Genomic DNA, 27,837 nt, shown 5'->3' with positions numbered 1-27,837 from the left:
ATGGGCTCATGACAGATTTCATGATAGGGAATTTACTCTAACAAAGAAGTTTTTTTGTCTGCTTTATGCATTCTGTTGTGAAATTGTGTAAAAAAGAGATAACGGTTCTCAAAGTCCATACAGCAATCAATAAGCTCTTCACAACATGTAATACAGAGATGATTGAAAATAAAACACAAATATAATTGGAGGTTTACTTGTAATAATTATCAAGTCATTTCATACATAGAAATTAAAATTGGATAAAATGAGCAAGCTTACCTAATAGGTAAGTTCCACTGGTTCAGTTAACACAGAATGAGATGTGTGAATTACTAAGTGACTCCCCAAATTCCTTAATCATTCAATAGGGCCTAACTAACATAATATTTCTCTATACTGTGCAGTGTGTGACTGCTTCAAGATGGTTCAGCCCACCAGCATACAGTAAAGGGTATTTCAAATTCAAACTTTTTTCATCAGTTTTGAAATACAATATTGGTATGACAGTAAAAGCCATTTTCATGCTCAATACAGATTCACAGAGCATACTTAAAATTAAACAGTTTTATTTATTTAAAGTAAAATACACAGGTACTGTTCATTAATACTACTGCAGTGTATTGATAATTTCCCCATTGATTATATGTGTATGTCCAGTACAGTATTTGATACATTTATATGGTATACCTGTACCATGGATAACATTTCTGCACAATGCATTTTTCTACATATTGTACTGTACAAAAAAAATCATTAACTTTATGGATATTCTTTGGGTCAAAACCATGACTGTATTCTTTAGTTTCTCCTCACAGATAAATAAAGGATTTGGGTGTGATTTATTTACCCTTTTGTCTGAATATTGTTACATTGGTAAATTGTTATACAGTATAGGTAAAAAAATTTGTTATTTCATCATTATAATCAACCATTAAAGGAATATTGATAATTCAGATTTTTAGTTTGTAATTATATGTATGGGGCATAATGCACACAGTTTAGAATTTCACAAATGATTAGGCTGTGGTGGAGTCCAGGTCTGCCAAGTCAGCCTGGTCATTGGAATACTGAAGATAGGTGTCCTTGTCAAATCCCAAACCTGTAGCATCCCACACCCATGGGTACACAGTAGGACACGTATAGCACGTCACCATGTACCTGCAAGAGAGGTGGACACCACTGTCTTCAGTATCTGTTTGTCTTATGACATTTCCATCCTATCTTTTTTATTTTTTGCCAACTGTTTATGATACGTACTGAAACCTGCCTTTTCTATTATAATCTGCCTAATTAAAGCATTTTCCTCATTGAATGCATGACTACAAATTTCCAAATTATAACCTCTCGTATTGTCTACCATATGCTTACTATACGGTAAACCCTTGTTATTTCAGTTCCATACTTTGCTTTTTTATTTCCTAGCACCCTAAATTACTTCTATTTGCTTTATTGTAGTCAAAATCTGTAATTTCTTGGTCTTAGCCCATAAAAATTCAATTTTTTCAAATGACCATTATATTCATCCACTGACAACAAGTGAAAGATTCCCCTACATCTCACTAGATAGCAGTGATGGCACCATGGTTGTCTCACACAAGGCCAGCCAAATGCACCTACAGACGACTCCTAGATAAGATGATCCATGACCAGGTAAGTTAAAATAAAGTGGTTTTAGATTATGGTATAAAATTATGAAAAAATTAAAGCAAAATTTGTAGAGTAGCTCAGTGAATAAAACTGCCTTAGTGTAAGGAGACCATTAAATATGTCTTTTAATGTTTTTTATAAAAGCATTCAAATTTTTCACTTCAGTTCCTGAGAAAGAATGACCATCAGTGTTATGAGCTGCGCCATCTGTTAACAAGGTTGCCAGTGTGTAAAAGATACATGGTGTGATGAATCAGCCTGCTGTTGAGGTGGTCCAGTTGGATGATATATACAGTAAATGACTTGATTAAATCTTTCTTTTTACTTTGTGTATTTTGGGGAGCTCCAGACCTGTACTCTAGAATTTTCTATTTAATTGCTGTGCAGTACATAGATTGATATACAGTGAGTTCTGCTATAATGCGTGTTTTGACAACGTGAATTGACTCTAACGCGATTTATGAATAGAGGAACGATATTTGTATAACGCGAACGCTTGTTTGCTGTAACGCGATTTTTGCTTACTATTTCTCCAATTTTGTGGTATTAACTGTGAATATGGTAAAGAAGAATATCTTCAAGAAGCGTTCTGGTGATCGCATTCCCGGTGATGATCGTAAAAGAAAGGCTATAACCATTGAAGAGAAGCTCGATGTTATCTACCTCAAAATCACCCTTCTCCCCATCAAGTTATATTCATATTTTTTCGAGGTAAAGTGTTACATTTACTGTATGATTTCATTATTAGGTATGAATGTAACATTTATTTAGACTGTGCTATCCTTTGTGTTAGGCTAACTACTAATTTTTTTCGATTTCGAGTAGTAATCTGCACCTAACCCTATTTTCTCCATAAGCCCTGTTATTTCTATTACGCGAATTTCTATAACTCGATGTTTTACAAGAACACAACTATCGCGTTATAGCAGAACTAACTGCACTCTGTACAGTATTGCAGTTTGCTATTTCATGGTTATTCTCGGTCCCGCTCTCTACGACTCTACATTAGTCTGTTATCCTCCTATAACCTGTCTTATTATAGCCTGTTTTCCTCTTATTCTAACCTGTTTTCATCTTATTAAAACCTGTCTTCCTGCCTAGCTATAACCTGCCCTACTGCTTAGCCATAACCATTACTCCTCTCTTTTTTTATTTTGAAAACTAGTTGTGGTGTAACATTGGTGAGGGTAGTTTTAGTACACTAGTACTGTACTGTCCTCTATATATTTGTGGTGAGATAATTAAATAGTAACACTGTATGAATAGTTGTGTTGTGTGTGATTGTATTGGGTATTGTTGTGATACAGTGTGGGTAGTTATGGTGTAAGTAGTATAAATTGTTGGATGATGATTGGTGGTTGTAATATACGTGGAGGTAAGTGGTGTTTGCAGGGATGCTTAAAATAATAGTGGTGCAACCCTGTGATCAATGTACAGGTAGTGGGAACTTGGTAAAATGAGGTTAATAGTAAGTACCAGGTAAATAAAATAAATTATTGAAAGTATTGCATGACAAATAAAGCACTAATTATATAAAAGCATCCTGTAATGTACCCATTTTATGCCATACTTCACTTGACCTCAAAACCTGTAGGATTACCTGGAGCCATGGGGTGCCGTAGTTCTGTTGTCAAACTTGGGTGTCAGAGAAAGCTTGCAACTTTTGGGGTTGGGACAGGGTGGGTCAGGGAGGAACTTCTGCTTGCAGTCCCATGGCTGGAAGCGGGGGATGTCGTTGAGCTTCTGAGGTGTCGTGACCCATTGCAATGCCTCCGTTACAGTGGTGTAATACACATCTTCACTGCTCCCGCAAAAGAGATGTGTTAGATTTATTTGGAAGTACAGTACAGTGTTTGTAAACATATCATTATCAAAAGTATTGATAATTTAAGGGTATTTCCAGGGTTTTCACACATAACAGTCCTTAAAACATTGTTTCTATCTGCTCTTTTATTTGATGGCTGATGTGGCAATTTAAGGTTCTTTCTAGTGCTTGAATTCTTGTATTCACAGTCAAGAGCATTTTATTTTACACTTGGTCGCACTCTAGATCCATTCATTAACTTTGTTTACACTACTGAACAGCTGTTAACCTGGAAGCTTAACTTATCCTGTGCTTTTAAGTATCAATGGAGATCAACAATCATAAGTGATAATAAACCTGCCAGCTGCAATGTCAGGAATGGGTGTTTGTTCATTTTTTTTTTTTTTTTTGGGTACCCCCTTACATCCTTGTGTAAGGTGAAGCACAGAAGCATTTACAGTGCCCAACAGAGAAGCATGCTAAGTTCATGCTTGCCTTTTATGTCTCATGAGTTAAGGGCGTAGAAGCCTGAAGAGTCAAGGGCATAGAAGCCTAAAGAGTCAAGGGCGTAGAAGCCTGAAGAGTCAATGGTTTATGTCTAAGCAAGTTATTGGAAGCTCCAACAACTTGTCCCTGAATACGAATTTGCAACTTTTGATTTACAGCAGGTACCTACATTGCTGCTAGGTGAACAGGGACCAAGGGGGGCTGGGAAGTGTGTCCGAACAACTTTCCACCAGCCCAGGAATCAAACCCGTGACATCTCGCTTACGAGGCAAGAGCGGTACCGTTCTACCAACCGGCGCCGGTGTTTGTTCATGTGAGTGCGATGGCTCTGTGAATTGTACATTCGTGACCTTTGCCTTGAGAGCTATGGCACACTTTGTGGAAGCTGGATGCATGACAAAGGGCCATTCACAATTATCAACCTTTTCATGAGCATATAAACTGTATGCTGGGAGAGGGGAGGTTAAGGGCACTGTACAGTATACTTTTAGAAATGTGAAAAATGTCGATCCATATCTTCCTGCTAATTACATAGAGAAGTGGTTTTTGTGATCGCTGCTATGTAAACAGTGGCCATTCTCAGTGTCGCTTCTGTACATTTCCTCTAGTTTAATAGTGCTAAATACCCCCCCACCCCCTTTTTTTAGTGTAAATATTGACTTGTATACAGTATTCTTTCTCTATAGCACTGTTTGTCATTGGTGTCACATAGTTGTGGGCGGAGCTTCTGGGCAACCACGTGGTAATAGTGCGGAGAACAAACAAGATGTTGTTTACCTGTTGCCCTCGATAATAAATTCATATAACCACTGCTACAATTATTATATTATTAATTAAAAGACATAGAACAAAATACACTCAAATACAGCATAACAGCTGTCAACATATGAACTGCAGATACAGTACTGTATATATTTCTATTGAGATGTTTGTCCTCTGTTCCCACGTTGCCGTGCTGTGCCATGTTGTCTCGAATCTATTTTTAGTAACATCAGCGAATGACGAACAGTGCTAAAGTACCAAAATAATTGTTTAGCAGCCAATTCTGTAAAAGGAATTTTTCGGTATAAAATGAATCTGAACAACATCTTCAATACCGAAGTTTGTTCAGTAGTTTACTACTGTATGAAAAAGTTTGGTGTTTTTAGCCCAGATAAATTGTCACAATTCCATTTTTTTTTCAATATAGTTTGGTAGCACAAGACTTTTATAAACACTGATGTCATACATAATATACTGTACATTAAAAAATACGCACAGTAACACAGATATTATACATACCGTAAGTAGTTATATATTACATAAACAGCACCTGATTTGGCTGGTTGGTCAGCTGTTCATCTATGTAACCAGAGCACTAGGAATTTAATATGACACAAAAAACATCTGGGGTTGCGTGTGAAATTATTTTTTGTGAAAATTGATTACGTATTTTACAATAATTTTTTGTTAACCCAATAGCAAATGAACCTAAATGATATGGGATTATGGTGAAAATGCATACTGTCATTTTAAGAGGGCCATGGGTCCAGAGACGGAATTTTCAGCTCGGTCCAGCCGGTAACCCACCTTTACTACCTTCTCCTCCAGTACTTTGAAATACAGTACTGTGTAACATTCAGTGCCATAATATCCTGACCACAGGGGTTAATTATTCTGACCCTTTGTAAACCATACTCTGTAATCCTTTTGTGCTACAGCTCACAGGATGAGTATGAGGTACACTATAAACTAGCCGCAGTAAGTGGCAAAATTCAAAAATTTGATTTTTCCAGACAATTAGGTTCCCCTTCCTCATTTTTCTTATTTTATAGTTTTAAATTATATTTTATTTATTTCTAAGTCACATCAGTGCATTGTTTTACAGTACATATTTGAATATTTGAGATATTTGAGGAAAGGTTCGGTTCATCGCAAAATCGTTCAGATCAGAGAGGTACTACAGTACAGTAGATGTAGTGGAAGTGGAATCTGAGGGCAGTTTGGTATACTGTACATCACAGTAATATATTGTAAATTTTGTTATATGTACTGTAGTACAGTACTGTATAGATGTTCAGTATAGAGAGGTATTACAGTACTGTATCTCTAGTTCTTCAATGCAATACATACATTGTAAAAAAATATATAAAATTTTCCTTGCACACTTTTTTTTGGAGGGAGAGGGGTCTTCAAAAGTGTACTCTTTGTATACGTGTGAAAATGCTGTTAAGTGTGAATGGCCCCTAAGCGCTTATGACTGTATGTAATTTATTTTCAATTAAAACTTTATATCAGTCATGCAATTACCCATGGGTTTTTCTCAACTCACAAAACTCCATATTTTTATTACAGTACAGTACAGGTATTTGTTTTTGTAACTGGCAAAGTTTTAGTACATAAAGTAACTTTTGATGAACATGATGCATTGTCAATAATCTCCTTTATAATCAAGGTGTCTCTGAAGGATAACATTAACAGTCTTATATACTGTACATACACACACACATTCGCAAACTATTAGCAGGTATCCATAATCCACAAACAGGTACTCTAACACTAATGACAGGTACAGTACTCACAATTGCATGGTGTAATCGATGAAGGCATGGATGGCATTTTTCAATTCTGGGGTCTGGAACCAGTTGGTGGTGAGAGACATCATGTAAGGTGCCCTGAAGGAGGGATGTGTTGTGGAAATCAGCTGAAGTAAAGCCTACTTAAAGCAGCCTTTGATCAAAACTCCCTATAGCAAAGCACTATCTATTTCTACTTAAAGTAACAATTAAACTAAACCCATTTAGACTAAAGCAACCTCCTGGATGCTTAAAATAGAGTAACCTCGAATAATGAAACTACTGTACCTAGAATAAACAAACCTCCTTAGACAAATAAATTTGTAAATAAAGTAACATCTTACATTAAACATAGTTAAAATATACTAACCTCTAAGACTGAAAAGTGAAAATGGGTCCCATAGGCCTGACAGCTCATTGGAAACTGAATGGATACAACACACTGGATCACCTTTACTTCCCTCAACAACAATGTTAGGTAACAATTCACAGGCGGGTGGACATGGGGTGAACCAGCTAGATGAGTGTTGTATCCACTCAGCCACCACTCCCCTTCTATTACAATAAATATATTTAAAAAACACATGACTGTTCCCTTAACTATAATATTTGATGTATTTCTGGACTAAAATTGTTACCAGATACTACCCCCTCTGACTCAGTATCCCTAAAACAGATTGATAACCATACAAAGGCTCGCATAATATGATCTGATGTGTTTTTGGACAAATATTGTCAGCTGCAGCCCAAAACTCCCTCTTACATTAGGTATCCCTAAATCACAGTAATTTTACTAAGTCTAGAACAAGAATGCTTTATATATTTTGGAGAGTGAACATGGCAACCAAGGGAGCTTACCTATTGGCCAGGTAATGGCGATTGAAGTCCTGGACGAGCCATTCCAATACATCAGGTTCATTTTGATAGCTAAGGGCGCACTGGTCCAAGTAAGGGCAGAATCCACCCTGATAATGGAAGTCCCTAAAGTGTGAGTTCATGGGCATCTCCCATATACCTGTTGGGTGAGCCATGTGTCAGGACTGTTGGTAAAGTACCGGTAGCTTAGTACCTTAGGCCATTGGTGCTCAAAGTACTAGTGTGAATTTGTGCCCTGAATTTGTTGTGGATTTTTTGTCAGACTAAGATTTTTCAAAGATCCTTAATCGAAAATTGCTAAATTAGTTTTTTGTGATATTTTCAGGGGTAAAGGCAGTTTGTGCCTGCATTGGTTTCTGCAATTTTATACATCAACAATTGAGAAGAATTAACGATCGACATCCCTGATTGACAGATCAAAATAAACATTGTAATAGAAACAAAAGCACAGACTTGACAAGCACTGAAGCAGGTTCAGATACATTCAGGAGACAATACATGCCCACTTGCCCAGTACTGTACTTGCCAACTGTGCGTAACAGAGACGTGACCGATTGCCCAAGCAGCTAACGAGTCGATCAGTGGTGAAGAGGAGAAAAGTAAAAAAAGGTAAAGAAATACACTAAAACGTATTTCGGTCAGTAGAACGCTGTTATTGTTAAAGTATTAAAATATTTTTATAAGATTGCAACTTCTTTATGCACTCTGGTAAAGAGATGCTTGGATGTTTCACACAGTATTTTGTAAAACAATTAACAAATTACATAGCTTTTTTTATTTTCCTTTTTTCCTTTTATTGGTGATCAAAATGAGCTAGTCACTGGGCACTATTTTCACTCGTAAATCAATTCACCTGGGTAGGTCAGTGAAAAGGCAATAATTTGTGGTGTAAACTGCTGAAGCTCTCATAACATTATGAGTGTTTAGTCATTTACCCCTGTATTTAGTTATGCATGATATCAGTTACATCAAATTATAGTACAGTAGAGGATAGAATTCGATTTTTTTTTTTGCTAATTATAAGATCAGAATAAACAAGATGATTTTCAAATATGACAGTTTTGGCTTATTTTACCTGTAACTGAGATATCGGGAGTTGAAAATCCCAAAACTAGCGAAAAACTCGAAGTTGTAGCGAGAAATGTTTTTTTTTTTAATAGTGAGTTCAAACAAAAACAATACGATTTTCTTTTATGACACTTTTCTCGCATTTTACCCATAAACAATATATATATATATATATATATATATATATATATATATATATATATATATATATATATATATATATATATATATATATATATATATATATATATATATATATATATATATATATATATATATATATATATATATATATATATATATATATATATATATATATATATATATATATATTGGTAGAAAGGAAATTTCATTTCATTCAATAATTTTATAAGAAAAGAAATTAGTGTTCACTTTATCATATGGGTAGAGAATTCAGCGTTCATTCTTTGTATTACGTCTTTTTTTTTTTTAATAAACCATGTTACTAATCAACAGCATTAAATTAAATTCCCTTTTAGAGGGAGGACATAATATTATGATGCTTTTCTTGTGTAGAACCTGTCTTACCTGGGAAGGACCTGGTAGGGCAGGTTCCGGCGCGGCACTCATGCGGGATGGCATATTCGAGGGAGTATGGCCACACCGCCTCAGTTGAAGGTGGATTATTGATGGTAGAATCCCAGGTAAAACCGTAAGCACTTAGCACCTGTTGAATATAATGAATGAGGTTAGTAAAACGAAGTTTAAAGAGGCGAATGATATTCAATCAGATTACTGTCTTCATATCTGAGGATTGGCGACAACAGTCCTCCACTGTAAATGTTCTCGGGCTGTTTTACCAATCCTCCGAGGTTTTGTATCTATGGGGACCCAGTTTTTAATTTCATTCATCCATCACAGTCTTTGCTTTCCCCTGGTCCTCTTATCCTTAACTTTCCCCATTAATATTTATGTTATTATTCCCTCATCCCTGTACTGTTCCAAGCGTATAGTCATTGGACTGTGTGTACTAGTATATGTGTGAGATGGTGTAGCCTATGTGTGATAATTCCTGTTCTGTACATTTCAGATATTGGTGCCTTCTGTATTGAAACAATAAACACCAACAAAATCAAACAGTATATTACTGACCAATGGTGCATACAGTAAAATCCCTAATTATATGACCAAATTATCTAATTTTTCTTTTTCTGTACTTTTCAAGTACCGGGTACATGGATATTACATGAGGTTAAAAGAAAAAATCACAATCACCTTTACATACAGCCTTACTTTACCAAATATTGCCAAGTAAAATTGCTAGTACGAGACCCAAGGTGGGGTCAGTGCATCTTTGGTTGACTGTACCTACAAACAGTACTCACCTCATACTGGGCTTCCCTGCCGGGCTTAAGGTGGGGTCCACGCACACCCTTGATATCCACGGCTCTAATGCCAGCGAAGTTCTGGAGGATCTCCTTCATGGTGACTGTCTCCCCAATCCACGTATCTTCCCCTTCGTCTTCCAACCCCGCCCTACGACTGCAAAGACGGAGACCACAACAGTAATATTTTTATATGAATTGGAGATATAAAAACACATGTAACTACGAAAAACGACAGAACTGCTTTAGGTTTTCTGATTTTGGTTTAGCAATTATTTTTCGGGAAATGGATAAGTAAGACGCACCTAACAACCTTACTTAGGTACGACAAACACACCTAACATCTTTACAAACGTGAAAACGGAGTCCTTGGTCTAAAAAATCTGTATACTGTATAGCCTCCGTATATCTTGCCCCTTAACTGGAGAGGTAAAAACGCATCAGTTTTCATTAAATTACGAAGCAAATATGATGAGTTTAAATGGCGTCCAAAGTCCACATAGCCTATACAGCCTATGCAGACATGCGGACAGACGGAGGGCGCATGTCCGTTAATATTGTTAACGTGTCCGTTAATATTATTATCACACTGACGTAACTGCAGATAGATATGTTGGCAGGCGAACGGACGCTTTGGTCAACAAACAGACGCACTGGCATTTTGGAAGGCAAGCGGAAAGGCCGATGAAAACGCGAGAACAGGCGGACAAAGGAAGAGGGCAATGTTATATGCCTTGACTAAGTGAACTCGTAAATATAGGGTAAGCTGCTCCAGGGTGGATGAGAAACGAGCCTGCTGGTCCAAGACGAAAATACTCCCTGGTAAAATCCTTCTCCTGTGTGCTATTATTGACGGAATGTATTTTTATTGTCTCGGTAACAGGTATAGTACCAAGCGTGTATTAGTGCAGAAATTCCCTGTACTGGAGTGGAGTACCGAGAGTGCTTGTATTGTTCACGAGTGAATCCAGGCTGTCTTATTGGCCTGGTGAGTTTGTAGTAAGGTGGTATCACTAAGACTAATTATTGGTACTAGGTACTGTAGTTACAAGTGTGGTCTGAAGCGAATTAAGGTGCTATGTGTGCCATACGTAATATATTATTACGAATGTTACCTGTAGCTGTACTGAAGTGTTACCACTAAGATTATTCATACAGAATTGCTTATATTAGTTATGAGTGTTGTGCCATCACTAAGAGCTTTAGTTAATCTATAACTAAGAGATTGAGGGTGTTGATTTTAACAGTTCCGACATTGTTTATGAATGCAAGTGAATTCAGTTGGGTGTTAATGACCCAAGTGGGAATTCTTGAGTGTTGTAACTGATGTATCAAAATGTTCGAAGATTATGTATGTTAATTGACGTGCTTATTTTTCTAACTATAAAGTAAGCCAAGGGGTCTTTATTTTTTTAAAGTGTTAACGTACGGTAGTGTTTAATAAGGATCGATTGAACCAAAGTGGGAATTCTTAATTTTGTTATTGATACTCCAAGATGTTCAAAGAGAACAATACTTCTTTTAATACATAGTGATTGATTGTACAGTAATCGGTGTATCAACCTTTATTCCTTCCAATATAATTGTCTGGCGATGCGAACTCTTACAACTGCACTTTCGGAGACAAGTAGAAGATAGAAACATGAAAAAGAGAATGGGGGATTAATAATACAGGGAGAAAGGAAAGGGGGAGAGAATGGAAATAAAGAATAGAAGAAAAAGAAGGGGAACAGGACACCCACCAAGCCTGACCACTTACCTGACGGTACCGACAGCGATCTCGTGTCCCCTGCTGTAGAAATCTTCAACCAGCTGGTAGTTGGTGTACTCGTGGGCGACGAAGAAGGTGCTGCGGATGGGGCAACCGTTGGGATTGGTGCGGTTGTCCAGGAAAATTTCGCTGTACGTGTTGAAATTGAGGTCGTTGATGGCGCCGTCGAACGTCATCATGATCATCTGGGGCGTCTAAGGGGGTACATGGAATACATTGATTAGAGACATACGGGCATGTCCTTGAGTACTGGTGTTTGTATGTACAAGGGCGTACAATCCTATCGACGTATACTTAAAAAAGCTCTGAATTTACGAACACGCCTTATAATTTACCATAGTGCAGGTACATTGTAAGTAGCGGCACTTGCCAAGCCTTAAGTTATGTGCCTAGAGCTAATACATTGTATTTAGAAACAGGCACAAACCTGCGGACAGATGATAATTCAGAAACACGTACCGTTTCTGGTTTGAGTCGGCCTGGAATTTCCTTGCCTTCGAAGGAACAGTGGCAATACGGCAGGAGGCATTCGATGGGGTCACATGGGGAGGCCTTGAAAGGGTCGGGGGGCGCGGGCGTGGTCTCAACTGTATGGACACAGGTTAAAAGAGAGTTTAGGCTCTGACCACGTTTTCAGAATGGCGGGTATTATGTACGGGCGCACAAAACGAATCAAGAGTGACATACTGACACATAATTATAGGTTCAGAATGACAGGTATATGCAGACACAGCAAGTCAAACAAACCCAGGATAATAGGTATATACTGCACAGACACACAAGCTTAAGTAAAGGTTCAGAATGATAGAAATATACATGCAGATATGCAAGCTCAGGATAGCAAGTATACTGTAAACAGATGTACAAGTTCAGAATAACTAAAAAAATACAGACGCAAAGATAGACTCATACAAAACACAGGCACACAAAAAGATACAAAAAAGATAATGCACTTACCAATTGGCTGTGGGCCACACTTGACGGTAGGGTCATGTACGCTCTCACAATTATGCTTACTGCCATCATAGAGGGAACCTTCCGGACATTGTCGCCTAAAGGCAAAGTTACCCACGCACTGTTGGGGGGGAAGTGATAACTTAACTCATAGTGAGCGTGGTAGCTTTGGTTACAAGTTTGACTTATGCCTATGTAAAAAGAGTATGAATTTCATTGTATCGTTGAATTTTATTCTTGCTGTGTAAACTTGTAAACTGCATTCATAGACTGGTATATTTTTTTTTTTTTTTTAGCTTGGGCACCAACGCACCCAGCGAGTATACAATGCCAACCATGTCAAATTAAATGTGGTACATGATCAATTGGTACCCATGAAGAGGTGCTGAGAAATGATACAAAATATTTAGAGTCTAACCTGGTAGAAAATTCTGCAGCTTTGGTCAGTAGCGAACTGTCCGTCTGGTGATGGGCACTCGAAGTCCTGGCCTGCGCCCACACCTGTACACAACACACCGTCTATTATTAGTAGTAGTAGTAGCATTTAGATAAAGGTAAAGGTACACCTATTGAGAAAATGTAATTGTTTGAAGACAATCGAGTTAGTTCCCTTCACTTGTGCATTTACAGGGGCTCCTCATATAAACATTCCACAAATCATTATCTTTGAGATGTTTATTTTAACATTGTTTTAATTTGATTCCATAGTATGTTTTCTATTGCGAGTTTCCTTCTGTCGACTGTAAACAAACACAGGGCTACCACGCTGCACAAAATCTGACATGCTCCTGTAAACGCATTTGTTCACTTTACTGGCTTTGATATTCAGCGTAGTGTCTGTGTTCTTATATCTTAGTGAGTCAGGCCAGTGAATACCCCTCGTTTCCTCCCTAATCCCGTCGTAATTACCCTTTTAATATTTTAACCTTGGCCTGGTTTTGTCATGAACCAAGTAACAGTTAAATCTGAAGGACAGCGCTACATGGTGATTGGTGCCAACGGGGGCTAGGGTGAAGGGGGGAGGAAAAATGGCGAAATCAAGATTTTCTTTTTTGTGCATTTCTTTTATAGTAGCACACCTACTTCTGTCAATGTTGCATTGACTGTTCATTAGTTTATATGAGCGCTTTCTCGATTTAATGCATTTAGTACTAATAACATTCCACTCTTCAGAATTGCTAGACTTTGCTAAGTTACTTTTACTTTTATCCTCTTCACCACTGATCGGCTCGTTAGCCGCTTGGGCGATCAGTCACGTCCCTGATTACTTTTCCTTTTCTTTTATCCTCTTCACCAAAAGATCGGTTCTTTAGCCGCTTGGGCGATCGGTCACGTCTCTGTTATGCACTGTTGGCAAGTACTGGGCATGCACCGGCTCCTGAATGTACCTGAACCCGCTCCAGTGATGGTCAAGTCTTGTCTTGAAAGAGCTCACACTCGGTGCCATCACAACACTTTCTGGTAGATTGTTCCAAGAGTTCACAACTCTCACTCCAAAAAAATTTGCCCTCACAGTTTTCTGGACTTGCGGCTTCTTCAATCTTGAGCTGTGACCCCTTGTGGGGCGAGCGTCCGCCAGCTCCAAGTAAGGACACTTGATTGAGTAGTGCCCCTTGAGATGCTTATACACCTCAATTTGGTCTCACCTTGCCCGTCTGTAGTATAAGCTAGGCAAGTTCAGGCGCTCCAATCTCTCAGGGTAGCTCAGGTGTCGAAGTGCAGGCACCAGTTTGGTGGCCCTCCTTTGAAAATTTTCAACCAACTGACAGTCACTAGCATATCTCGGGGACCAGGCGTGGTGACAGTACTCCAGATGGGGAAGCACTTCACTCTTGAAGATCGTTACGAGGGACGGACCGTCTAGATATCTGAACGACCTTCTTATAAGACCCAATAATTTATTTGCCTGATTTACCTTCTCGCAATGGCTCGAGAACTTCAGCTCATTGTCAACATACACACCTAGGACCTTTTCACATTCAGTCTCAAATAGTGCAGTTTCTTCATCCCGTTGGGACATATGATACGCCTCCTTACAGTTGGTACGCCCCAGGTGCATCCTCTTACACTTCGTGACATTGAATCTCAGCAGCCATTTCTTCGACCATTCTTGGAGCCCACAGAGGTCCTTCTGCAGCTCTCCACAGTCCGCTTGGTTCTTGATTTCCTGAAATAATTTGGCATCATCTGCAAACATTTGTATGGAGGAGTGTACAACGTCAGGCATGTCATTTATGAAACAAACAAACAACAGCGGGCCCAATACACTGCCCTGTGGTACCCCGCTTGTGACAGATACGGATGATGATTTCGTGCCATTAATCACCACACACTGCTTGCGGTCATGTTGAAAGTCTTCTATCCACGCTAGGACATTTCCCCGAATTCCGTACCCTTTCAGTTTGATTTTCAGCCTTTCGTCGAAAGCCTTGGCAAAATCTAGATAAATATTGTCGGTATTATCACCCCGTTCCAGAATATGGGTCCAAATATCCAATACCTTGAGCAATTATGTTAAGCAGGAGCGTCTCGGCATAAAACCGTGTTGGCAATCCTTTACAAGGTTGTTTTGTAGTAGATGTTCCATTGCGGCATCTCTGATAATACTCTCAAGTACTTTACATATTTTGCTGGTCAGGCTCACTGGTCTATAATTGTTCGTGGAGTGACGATCGCCCTTCTTGAAGATAGGACTCACATAAGCCAATTTCCATTCACTGGGGACCTTTTGTTCATCCAGGCATTTACAAAACAGGATCTTCAGGGGCTCGGCAAGCTCGTTGCACAACTCTCGTAGCACTCTTGGATGCACCATGTCAGGGCCGGGACTCTTATGAACCTTTAGCCTGGACAGTTTTTTCTAATACCCTCTTCTGTGAACACAATGTGGGTCAGTGCTGTGTCGAACCGTCTGTCCTCAAACGCAGGATGGTTAATTGCATCCTCTCTTGTGAACACCGAGGAAAAGAAGCTGTTCAATGCCTCAGCTTTATCTCGGTCAGAATCTTCGTAACTACCATCTTCAAGCCTCAGGTCTGATATCCCTACTCGCATTTTTAATTTCGACTTTGCATAGCGGTAAAACGCCTTCGGGTTTGACTTGACCTCGCTTGCAACCAGTCTCTGGAACTCCTTTTCAGCCCTTCTACACTCTATCTTTGCTTGGTTTCTGGCTCATGCACATCCCCCTGTCCTGCTCATCGTTTGACCCAACCCACGTCTTGAATTTCTGGGTTTTCTTCTTAGCTCTGTTGACCGCCGCGCCGCATCAAATTGCATTTTAAAACAATCGGCATAGTTCCATGTATTAATGCATTATATAGAAGCCTTCCCCATCTTATCGACCCCAACCATAACTAGGTCATCGTTTGTTTACCGCAAATTCCCGCAATGTATTGTAGGGGGGAAATCCGGGGTTATTTTGGCGGAGGTGCGTGTTATTTTGTATTATATGGGAGTGACATTAGAGGGGTGAATTTAAAGTGTTCTGTAATCGAAGACAACGAAAGCACTGCCCAAAGTCTCTATTCCAAATGTATATTTTGTTTAATGATTGTAAACTGTTCAGAACATATTTGCAATACTGGTTATTTAACCTCTCCGTTAAAAAAAAAATTACCATCTTAAAACTGTTGCAAAAGACTAATTCAATTGTTTCGGCGGCAGTTTCAAGTTTGACGGATGTTTGGACGCATTAAAGGTCAACAAAAAGTTCAGTTAGTGAACTGTTATAAATTGCCATTACCTGTTGCCCAGCATTTTCTGGTGAACTTCTGGTCGTCTAACGATCGATCCGCTTTAGAAACCTGAAATGATTGTGTATAGGTCATGTTCATCTTGACGTTGTAACCATCGTGCATCATCATTCGAAAATTACTATTTATCATCGTCTTCTGACCAACACCAAAGAATTTGCAGCCTTCTCGCCGGCCAAGTTTGCTACTGTGCCTATACTGTAATTTCTCGTTGCCTGTACTTAGGCACCCAAGTAACAGACAGTTTATCATTTCATTCACATTGCTCTTGGTGTTGTAACATAATGGTCATTGATACCGTAGAAATCAGTAAAATTATAATTTTTGAAAGACTTCACAATAACTACAATGCCATTATCGGCATCTCCGCTTAACACGTTTGTTGCCTCACAGGCCACACTTCCTCGTCACCTGCAGGTACGAAGGTCACCGCTGCACGACTCTCCCTCTCCATCTGGGAACTGCCAACACCTTTGCTACCCATGGTTTAACTAGTGACATACAGTCCTATCAGGAATACATCCCAGAAACCTGAATTGCTGTTGACTTTTGTGTTTAGATTTTGTTTTTGTAGAAAGTTTCGTGGGGATGTGTAGGGTAAGGTTGGACACTAGTCAGGGTTTAAGATGGCCTACTGCGTACAACCATGACCTTTTGAAATGACAACCAGTCTGCCCACCCCCCTCCTCCCACTCCTGTCATGTACACTCATAACTTTGGTACACATAGGCTCGTGTTATAGTTCCCATATAACACCTTCACGTACTATACTTATCGAGGACGTGTTCATCACCGCACAGTTGTGAGTCGGGTAAATTGTTCAAATTGTTGAAACCAAGGTGATGAGGTCCATTCTTGACATGAAACCAAGTTAAATGTGGCGGATATAGTGAAGTAACTGAGGATGAATTACATGTAGCTATGGGTGAGAACACTCTTTACATGTGATGTGTTCATACATCCATTGTATATATATATATATATATATATATATATATATATATATATATATATATATATATATATATATATATATATATATATATATATATATGTGTGTGTGCGTGTGTGCGTCTGTGCGTGTGTGTGCGTGTGTGTGTGCGCGCGCATAACTATGTATTTATGTGTATTAGCTATATAGTATATACAGATCATATTGCATTGATCTGATGATAAATCTGTATGGTACAGTTGCGGGGAAATGTGTTCCTGCTCACCCTGTACTAACCCGTGTCTCCAAGCGGCTAACCTATGACCTACAGCAAACCTATCCACCAATCACGCCCGTCGTTAGGTGACCAATACGCGTTCATTCAAAATAGTGATACTACTGCGATATTTTTGCCGTTTGGAGACACGGGTTACCACTGGGGGTTGTAGGAACACATTTCCGCAACTGTACAAAGTCACTATGTGAACAGAGAAGCGGCAAAAAAATTATTGAGTAAAGTCTTAAAACATTAAGACGGGAAGCTGGCGAGAGGGTGAGTCGCCATACTACACCATTTGTTAAGGTATAAAGTTCTTCCCGCATCCGCCAGGATGAAAGCTTGAGAACACTGATAACCAGGACGAGAGAGAGACTTTCTCCCGCATTTTACTCTCACTTTCACTCTTCCTTTCAGAAGTGACAATGTATGTTCGTCTTCTTAAAGAATTTATCTTGTGTTAAAGATAAATCACATACCAATCTTATACGAAACATCCTATAGACTCGCTCATAAATCTTAATTCGCCTAAGTTGGGGATGTGAGATTACTTCCATCAGGCTCACTGGAACTACAACTTTTAGCTTTTATCCTCTTCGCCACTGATCGGCTTGTTAGCCGCTTGGGCGATCGGTCACGTCTCTGATTACTTTTCCTTTTCATTTATCTTCTTCACCAAAAGATCGGCTCACTAGCCGCCCGGGCGATCGGTCACGTCTCTGTCACGCACTGTTGGCAAGTACTGGGCATGCACCGGCTCCTGAATGTACCTGAACCTGCTCCAGTGTTAGTCAAGTCTTGTCTTGAAAGAGCTCACACTCGGTGCCGTCACAATACTCTCTGGTAGATTGTTCCAAGAGTTTACAACTCTCACTCCAAAAAAGTTTGCCTTCACGGTTTTCTGGACTTGCGGCTTCTTCAATCTTGAGATGTGACCCCTTGTGGGGCGAGCGCTCCAAGTAAGGACACTCAACTGAGTAGTGCCCCCTGAGATGCTTATACACCTCAACTAGGTCCCCCCTTGCTCGTCTGTAGTATAAGCTAGGCAAGTTCAGGCGCTCCAATCTCTCAGGGTAGCTGAGGTGCCGAAGTGCAGGCGCCAGTCTGTTGGCCCTCTGAACATTTTCAACCAACTGACAGTCCCTAGCATATCTCGGGGACCAGATGGGGTGACAGTACTCCAGATGGGGAAGCACTTCTCTCCTGAAGATCGTTACGAAGGACGGGCCGTCTAGATATCTGAACGACCTTCTTATAAGACCCAATAATTTATTTGCCTGATTTACCTTCTTCTCACAATGTCCCGAGAACTTCAGCTCATTGTCAACATACGCATTTAGGTCCTTCTCACACACAGTCTCAACTAGTGCAGTTTCTTCATCCCGTTGGGACATATGATACTCCTCCTTACCGTTGGTACGCCCCAGGTGCATCCTCTTAAAGATTGCTCTGGGCCTCTGCCAAAATTCTATCGCCATTGACGACGGACGGAAACAAAAAACCCGTACGAATGTTTGAGAATACGTTTCCAGAACGAGGGAGGTCGATGTTATAATTTCTTTAGTAATGCTAGACCTTTCGGTAAAGACAGTATCGCATCGTGTTAGATAATATTGTCCTGTGTCACGTACACGCATCTGGCTGAAGGGTCGCATCAGGGGCTCAAAGTTTTCACGAACTAGTTTTGGGAACTTCCTCTTTACACACACACACGGGCTGTTTCCAAAACGGTATAGTGCCAACTTTAAATCCCTAATGTGACCCTTGAAGGCCATGTCTGTTGTCTGCTCTACACTTCCCGTCTGTAATGGTGTAAATTATAATTATAATGCTGATTATTATTTGATGATGCATTAGGTATTTGGTGGTGGCTTATGGATATCCTCGTTTTCTTCTGATAAATTCAGCAATAGAATGTTTATTATCACAAATATTTCTTCGGATGAGAAAGCTCGCTTACTACCGCTATGTTTTTAAATATTAACATCACAGTTGTAAAAGGTTAATATACTTAAAATGTCAAAATACAGGCGCTCAGTGTCTAAATGATTAGTTGCCATTCTGTACTACGAGCAAATATGTATTGTCACTTGCTTGTAAATGTAAATACTGTATACTGTACAGTATATGCTTTCTCAACGTATCTGCATGTACTTATACACTAATACATTATTGTACTGTGTTTGTGATTGATGTAGTAGTTTTGAGGGAAAGCATGCATATTTCATGTAAAGTGAGGAAGAGGCAGACACAGACACGACTTTCGACACAGAAAGCTGAACAGCCAGGTCGGAGGTATAAAGTATGAGCGTGCTGGATGGTGAGGGTATGGCGTGCTCATGCAGGGTTGGCAGTGAGCCACCCGCCATGGTTACCCTCACATCCACTCCTAAACTAAAATAAGGCAATTTTATATCTTTTATTTTTTACTTTTATTCTCTTCGCCACTGATCGGCTCGTTAGCCGCTTGAGCGGTCGGTCATGTCTCTGTTATGCACTGTTGACAAGAGAGGTGGGGGGCTTTGAACCGACATTGTATTATTGCGGAAGGGAGGTATGGAATCTGAATACAAGAGGTAAATTAACAGGAACTACCTGGAGTGAAGTGTTCGAGAACAGATTATGGAGTGAAAAGGATGAAAAGAATAAGATATGAAGAAATTAGAGAAGATATAGAAGTGAAAGAAGTGTCGGGCAAAGAGATAACCAGGGTATGTTGTTGTAGAATGGTCATCTTGAGCGGTAATTGACGAAAAGTGTTTGTATTAGAGATGGATGATAGGAGGAAGAGGAGAAGACCGAAAACGAGAAAGAAGGATACGGAGAAGGGCGCCACCATAGGAGTGGAGGGATGAGAATCCCGGAAGCAGCAGTGTGCCTCAACGAGTACACGCGCTGCTGATGAGCGACATTGGGTTGTGTGAAGGGAGATTACCACAGCAGAGCACATCTCTGTACAGTTGTAAGAATGAGGGAATGGCAAGAAATTACTGGACAATGCGTGTATGCGTCATCTTTATGCCACGCCTTAGAATCTTAGATGATCCCCCTTAAACCCTATTTCACATAACCAGTTGAAAAAATTAACACAAGAGCTTCTGAGAATCCAAGAGACACGCTTAGGATAATTAGTTATCACTCGTTAAATTCCTGACGCACAGACTAACATCATCACCAGAAGAAGACCAGAAACTTTTCATACTGCACTGATTTGGTTCATTTGTGATATGGTAGATGAGATAAGAACATAAGAATGGAGGAAACTGCAGCGCAGTGCCGGATTTAGACCTGTGGAGGCCCATGGGCAGCCTCGTTGTGGAGGCCCCCCTCATTATAACTACCCAAGAGGGTGGGGTGGCGAGTGAAGCGAGCCTCAACATCTGGGAGTTCCGGGGGGGGGCGCTGTAAGCCCCCCGGGAAAATTTTGAAATTTGAACACTTCTTTGGAGAATTTTGAAGCCATATGCAGTTATATTGAGTAAATTAGAACATTGAGAAAATTTTAATTACCTGTATATTTTTTGATAGTGTACAAATTCCCAACACACACACACACACAAAAGTGAGACATGACTGGAGTTATTCATGTGGTTTCAAGTCGACCAGCCCTGATATACGGTTCATAGGAAAACCAGGTATTCACGAATTTCAAGGAGTAGCTAGCCTAATTTCTATCACGCTTCTTGTTGAACATAGTTTTACGTGATGGAATAGATAAACATGAATTTTAAAGAATGAAAATAAAAATAATCCAAATGAATAAACAAATAAATAATATATTGTAATATGTGGAGGCCCCCAGATTGTAGAGGCCCCTGGGCAGCTGCCCACTGCCCACTCCTGAATCCGGCCCTGCGGCAGCGGGCGTATTGGCCCATACTGGGCAGTCTCATTTACACCCAACCCCTATTGTTCATATATCCATCCGAACCTATGTTTGAAGCTATCCAGCGTATTCAAGTTTATGATGATATTTGGTAACTTGTTCCACTCGTCCACTATATTTCCAAACCAATGTTTACCTATTTCGCGCCTAAATCTAAATTTGTCTAATTTAAAACCATTGTTCTAATTAGTAGCTGAGCCACAACACCTCCACGAGATATATCGCACTGACGATAAAGATATTGATAAGTTTTGGTAGTTTGCAAATCATTAGGCCCCAGTCTGATAACATATACAGTAGTCCTACAGGTACTTGCCTCCAACCTAACGTTGTCTTACTTCGCCTTAAAAGATTTGTGTTTCATAAGGTTGGGACTTTAGGACTGATGGGCACATTTAATAAGTTGCCGTTGTGGTGTAGTAGTGTGCGGTTGCTTACACCCTCTACATGCACCATTGCTAAGTCAACACAGCAACTTTATGTAGCGTTGCTAATCCAACACACACTTCCTTGATCAACACATTCGTCGTAAAGTACCACTAAGTCAACATGCCCGCAGAACAACTCATTCGTCGTAAAGTACCACTAAGTCAACGTGCCCGCAGAACAACTCATTCGTCGTAAAGTACCACTAAGTCAACGTGCCCGCAGAACAACTCATTCGTCGTAAAGTACCACTAAGTCAACGTGCCCGCAGAACAACTCATTCGTCGCTCAAAATTGAAAACACAACAAAACAAAAAACAACCCAAGATACATGGAGCGTATTGTGCGTAGAGGACAGTTGGCTATGTTGAGCATTAGAGCACAACTTGAGAGTTTATTTTTCGCTCAACATGAGAACGAAGAGCTAAAGTTTATTAAGGAATGGAACTATAACTTTTAGCCGAGACCAAATAGTTTAAAGTGACAACGGGATTTGACTTTAACTCACAACTTGAAAGCGAAAAGTTTAAGCTAAGTGGAATTATGTTTGGAGAGAATGGAAACTTTCTCCCTCGGATGCCTCGACTTCCCTCTCTTGCTGTAGTTTAACATTTCTCCCTCCCTTTCCATTGCCTTCCCTGCCGCCCCCCCCTCACCCCCCGCCTTGTCTACAGCCTCCTCTCTCTCACCTTCTCATGCTGACCCACGCCGACCGCTCTAACCCCTGCCTGCATACCCATTCTACCATACGCCACCCCCAAACTGTCCCAACCACACTATCATCCCGTCATCCTTTACACGACCCCACCGTCCTCATCACACCTCTTATCACCTCGACTCCTACCACCTTGTCACATCCTTTGCAACTCCACACTCACTCCTCTATCAAGCATCACCCCCTCACACACTCCTCCTCTAACGAGTACCACCCCCTCACACACACTCACTTCTTCCACCTTCCCTAGCGACCTAAGAAAGTGACCCCGACGCACCAGGCTGTACCACTCGCCCTCCACACAACTTTCCACGCGTGACCTGACGCCGTGATATCAACGAACTGAGTGACATCGTCAGCCATTATGACCAGCCTGAGTTACACCGTCAACCTACATGACATTAGCCTAAGTGACATCACCAGTATAAGCTGCATCACCAATTTGAGTAAAATACCAGTTTGAGTGGCATTTCCAGCCAGAGTATCGTAATAATAATGAAGTGGCCATTAGACAATATTCCAGCGTTAACAAAATGCATCGGGCTGAACCCTGTTAACTGGACTAGCTGAGCTACATTAGGTTCGGTTTTGTCACTCAATCAAAAAAACGAAACACAACATGGGGGTTGTACTGTCAGTCAACGCTTTAGAACCATACAGAAACTCTGAATAGATTTTGAGAATAATTGAGATGTGGAATCAGAGTAAACTCGTTCAATTATTTAACTGTGTATTTGGTGGTGGTACAGCACCTACATTTGACCTGTGTTAGTGACACGTGCCCTAAGTGAAAGGATAAAGAAATGTGTGTTTAATATTTCCTGGCACTTCATCATTTAGGGCAGGTACGTAGGCAATGACATTCTCTGGGATTTTTAATGTCTTGCACCAACACTTGGCCCGTTATCAAACTTATCAACAGGTTCCCTTGAAGGACGCCACGTTACTCAAGAAAGGTCTCTCTCTCTCTCTCTCTCTCTCTCTCTATTATATATATATATATATATATATATATATATATATATATATATATATATATATATATATATATATATATATATATATATATATATATATATATATATATCTTTCTTATCTTACTGTTTTCCGGTATTTAAATATCCATCTATCTATCTTCCTTGTACTGTACTAAGCTATTTTTCTCTCTCCCAGGACGCTAAGATATTGCCAAAATGTCATAAGTTGTCGGGTTTGTTTTATTTGTCTCTGAATACTAAAATAAGTATCACTGTTTCTGTTGAATTTTCTCAACACAAGATAATAGTTTAGAAAATAGGAATTAGATAAACAAATTATATTTGTCCATATATTTAAGTTGTGTCACTGTTCATGACTCAAATAATAGACAAAAACGGAGTGTCATTTGCGGCTTACAGGGTTACTTGCAACGGAGACAGCGGTCACGAAATACTGGTGTCGCATCACATATTGCTTTGGAAAACTCCCTAAGTATGATCCAAGTTTAAAATTGAATAGTAATTTTTGCGATTCCTCCGTCAGTTACAAAGCAGATTTGACTTATTTTTTAATGAACTCGTAAATGTCCTCCCTCCCCCCCTTTACCTCCTTGCCGTTCTACTGTGGGAGGTGTTTGTGGCTGGCAGGAGTATCACCTTGGCGTGCCCTCGCGTCCCGTTAGGGCAGGTGGATCAGGCGCCATACGTCAGAAGTCTGAAATTGACCCACTGAACAGTACCTGAAGGCAAACTGGCTATACATTTGTCTTCCCGTATTGTTACAGCTGCTGGAGTAATTGAGCACCAAAGGCTTTTACCAATAGATGAATTTAGCAAGAAGTTTTTTTGTGTGCGTGGATGATATGAAGGACAAATGTTTAGAAAGCTCAGTTCTCATAATTTCCTGGTGGTGATCACAAGACGATCCACACTAAATGGTGCTTCCTTGTTCCTGTGAGTACACGTTCCTTGTTCTCGAATAAAAAAATGATCCTGTATAATATTGTTCCTTAACGATCACAGTGTTTTCCGTATACTGTATAATTGAATTCATCAGATGAAGAACTTATCCTTTTGCCATTTTTTCTGGGGTAGTTGACAGTTAAGTACTCTTTACCTTTACCGAGTCGGGGAAATAGAAGCCACATTGGATTTGTTGACATATCGAACACAGCTTTACTGCAATCCAATGATATAATAACAGAATAATGATAAAAGATCAACAGAAGACTTAGAATTTCTCTCGCTTCCTAGTACTAACCATGTAGACCGTAGATAAGTACAATGTAAGTTTGCTCCAACTTTCATGGGAGTACTCGGGAGTGTGAAAAGGACAAAGTAAAAACAGTGAAAAAATAAACGTCGACAACACCATCAGCGTGAACCCAAACACAACATTATTATTTAATACTCATCCTGTCTCAGTTTTTCACTCTTCCATTCCTAGGAATTAACTTAAAAGAAAAGCGTGTTGGGTTGTGGGTGCGGGGCGCAACAAACTTGGGCTATATCGCCTCGTTTAAAAGAAATTAAACCTTGGTGTGTAAGAGTGAGCCACCATACTGACATGAACGTAAATGATCATAAAACTCAAAAGGAGAGAGGGAGGCGGCGGACATAAGAAGGTCATCTGAAGGTAAGGCCACGTTCATGTTGGAGCTCCATTGTTACCAATCCTACTTACCAACTACCCAGCAATACCAGACATTCCAGACAAGCCACATAATATCAATACCATTTAAAAAGAATTAACTCAAGACACCAAAGCACAGTTAACTGAAATGTTTCTTATTAGAGGGAATCAATAAAAAAAAACCTGAGTGCGGTCTCATGGTTAAGTGGAGAAAAAATTATGTAGGCGCGGCAAGAAGTGGGGTGCGAGGCTACCGAACAGCTTAGGAGGGAGCAGGCTCACCCAGGCTACAACCTGTTCCCAACCAGCTGAGTGTCCACACACACACACTATTTCAATGACCCGGATCTCAAAATATTCACCATTAGAGTTCACACAGTAGAGGTCAGTAGCTAGAGCAGGTGTTACATATACAAAAGACTGGTTGTAGTAGTTTTGACCCATTATTTAAAGTGAAGTGTGTGTGCGTGTGTGTGTGTGTGTGAGGTGGTAAGGGAGAGAGTGGTGGTAGTAGTGATGAGTCGATGTTCACTCTAGATTTTCACTTCAGTTGCCGACACAAAACATTCTGAGACAGCCGATAGAACAAGAAAAAGACAGTTTGTAAGACAATATATAAGATATTGATAACTTGTGTAGGCAAGTATAATGTAGGACGGAATGCAGACGGAATATGAATAATTGGAAGTAAACAGAATATAAATGATTGAACTAGACTGAATAAAAATTATTTGAAGTAGACAGAATATGAAAAAAAAAGATTGGTAACGTGGAAACAAATTGAGAAAAATTGTAAGTTAACGAATCTTTACCGACGATAACGAAGACCGGCATCGAAACATTACTTACGGGAAAGACTGGTATTTCTCGTCAGTGAATTCGTTTGAATGACGATTCTCATAATATCGTTCTCTGAAGAATTTTCCTGGGAACTGATCATCGTGAGATGTGTAGCTGCGAGTCTTTCGTGCATAGTGATAGTGGTATAAAAGGACCGTGGATGGACAGGGGGTGAGGGATGGGTATGTGAAAGGATGGGTGGTAAAAGGGGTCGCACATAGCGGAGAGATTACAACAGCGTTCGTAAACATTGTTCAAGTCTGGACTCCTTTTTACCCTAAAATCTTCATAATATTGGAAAATATGAGATTTGGAAACAGTGATACAGCAGCGCTAGAAACGGTACAGTCATTTGGAACATAATACAGTAGTCCATCATGGTCAAGGAGTTATGGAATGGATAATATTGCTCTACAGATTTGAAGTACATGTGCTTTGGTGTTTGGCTTGTGCAGGGCAGTCACACCGGACAAATGACGCTTTATATATACATATACAGTACAGGAGGACTGTGGACTTTCCTATTTGTTCTATCATTTCATTAACTATCTTCGAATATTTATACACTTATTCTCACGACTAGAGGTGGGCGGGGAAGAGAGAGGCGTTCAGTGTGACGACAACATTATAAGAAGTATACCTGAGGAGGCAGAACGAAAGCGACAGTCCCACATTACTGTATATAGACGTTCTACATTTAACACTGCCCCGTCATGCACTCCACCAACATACACTTCACATCCACCACAACCGCTGCAACACCCCCTGGCACTGACACTATGTAATTCTGTGTCAACTGTCTGTTTTCTCCTTAAAGTCTCCCAGGATGAAAAGATATAGAAAAAATAGAACGCGATTTGCTTGTCAGTCACAGCTCTAATTCACTGCATGGAAACAATATAAAGTACATATGTTTACGTACATATATTTGAATTATGTCATCACTTTCATAACAGTCAGTATGTGGATATTGCTGACCAGGGATAACTTATACCCAAGCCTAAATTTATAACTGGTGTTTCTTAATTAATATGAAAATTACTGAAGGTCTGTATATGCTTTACGCCTAAGACATTTTACACTCTACTATATACAGTATACACATTTTATACTTAAGTCTATATTCGTACTGGTCTTGTATTTTCTGCTTAAACCTACGTCTGCAGTGATGCTTCTTGTTATATTTTAGTGAAGGACATGAAAAAGTGGGTTAGTGGACTGACCAAAGGCGAGGCAGAAGATGAGGAGAGGCAGCCGACTGGTCGTCATGGTGGCTGGCTGGTGTCTGCCGCTCCAGTCCTCACTCTTACTTTCTAACAGACAGTCCCGCCTACTGACCTATCAACCCTAGCCCACCCCGTCACCACACTCCGCCTACCTGTCCACCACACTCCTTTACCTACCCAACCATACTACATAACCCCCTAATCCTGTCACCACACTCCTATTACCTACCCACCATACTGTCAGTTAGTCACTATTCTGTCATTTCATCATCATACTTCGACCTTCAATTCACCATACTCTGTCCTTCCATCACCATAAGTCACGTTCTTCTCATGCATCTTGACACTGCTTACTGTTTTGCCCTCACCACACTACCTAAATGCCCATCTCATTCTACCCACTTATTCCTACGCTGGCCCAACACACACACACATATACTGTTAATCCTTCACCGCACACTTTTCACTCCTCAACCATACTTCGTTCACATATCTACAACATTATCACTCTGTCACCACACTCCACCTGTCCACCTAACCCCGTCACCACACCCTACTTGTCCACCCAACCCCGTCACCGCACCCCATTCGTCCACTCAACCCCTTCACCACATTCCACCTTTCCATCCAACCCCGTCACCACACCCCACCTGTCCATCCA

At 40.1% G+C, this 27,837-nt stretch overlaps 2 protein-coding genes across 3 annotated transcripts in view; one reads left to right on the top strand and one right to left on the bottom strand.

Moving 5' to 3' along the window:
* LOC121874255 (N-acetylgalactosamine kinase-like) overlaps nt 1-8,134 on the top strand; it is a 32,583-nt gene extending 24,449 nt beyond the window's left edge. Inside the window, exons 9-11 of one of the 2 annotated variants that reach the window (XM_042378352.1) lie at nt 1,546-1,632; nt 1,795-1,923; nt 7,697-8,134. In XM_042378352.1, the coding sequence (XP_042234286.1) occupies nt 1,546-1,549 (4 nt within the window). In that variant the 3' untranslated portion in view covers nt 1,550-1,632; nt 1,795-1,923; nt 7,697-8,134. Of the gene's footprint in view, nt 1-1,545; nt 1,633-1,794; nt 1,924-4,098; nt 4,118-7,696 lie in introns of those variants that run through there. The other variant, XM_042378353.1, reaches the window with a different exon arrangement.
* LOC121874254 (chitin deacetylase 1-like) lies at nt 181-27,299 on the bottom strand. The gene is made up of 11 exons (XM_042378348.1): nt 27,174-27,299; nt 12,929-13,011; nt 12,514-12,631; nt 12,016-12,143; nt 11,545-11,750; nt 9,786-9,942; nt 8,989-9,127; nt 7,354-7,510; nt 6,502-6,594; nt 3,230-3,430; nt 181-1,140 (listed from the first exon to the last, which is right to left on the bottom strand). The coding sequence occupies exons 1-11, from the start codon at nt 27,217-27,219 to the stop codon at nt 999-1,001; spliced, it is 1,470 nt and encodes a 489-aa protein (XP_042234282.1). The 5' UTR covers nt 27,220-27,299; the 3' UTR covers nt 181-998.
* Nucleotides 27,300-27,837: the final 538 nt, after the last annotated feature.

Source organism: Homarus americanus, unplaced genomic scaffold, assembly GCF_018991925.1.
Source record: "Homarus americanus isolate GMGI-L3 unplaced genomic scaffold, GMGI_Hamer_2.0 scaffold49667, whole genome shotgun sequence".
Lineage (NCBI taxonomy): Eukaryota > Metazoa > Arthropoda > Malacostraca > Decapoda > Nephropidae > Homarus > Homarus americanus.
Note: the sequence above shows the minus strand (reverse complement) of the source record. Positions and strands in the feature narration are given on the sequence as shown.

What these genes read in the sequence shown, in the direction of transcription:
- LOC121874254 (XM_042378348.1), bottom strand. Translation starts at nt 27,219, where the DNA reads ATGACGACCAGTCGGCTGCCTCTCCTCATCTTCTGCCTCGCCTTTG. An exon ending in CATCTTCTGCCTCGCCTTTG is followed by an intron (nt 13,012 to 27,173) that starts GTCAGTCCACTA and finishes TGTTGTGTACAG; the next exon opens with GTGTGGGCGCAGGCCAGGAC. An exon ending in GCCGACTCAAACCAGAAACG is followed by an intron (nt 11,751 to 12,015) that starts GTACGTGTTTCT and finishes GTACCCCCTTAG; the next exon opens with ACGCCCCAGATGATCATGAT.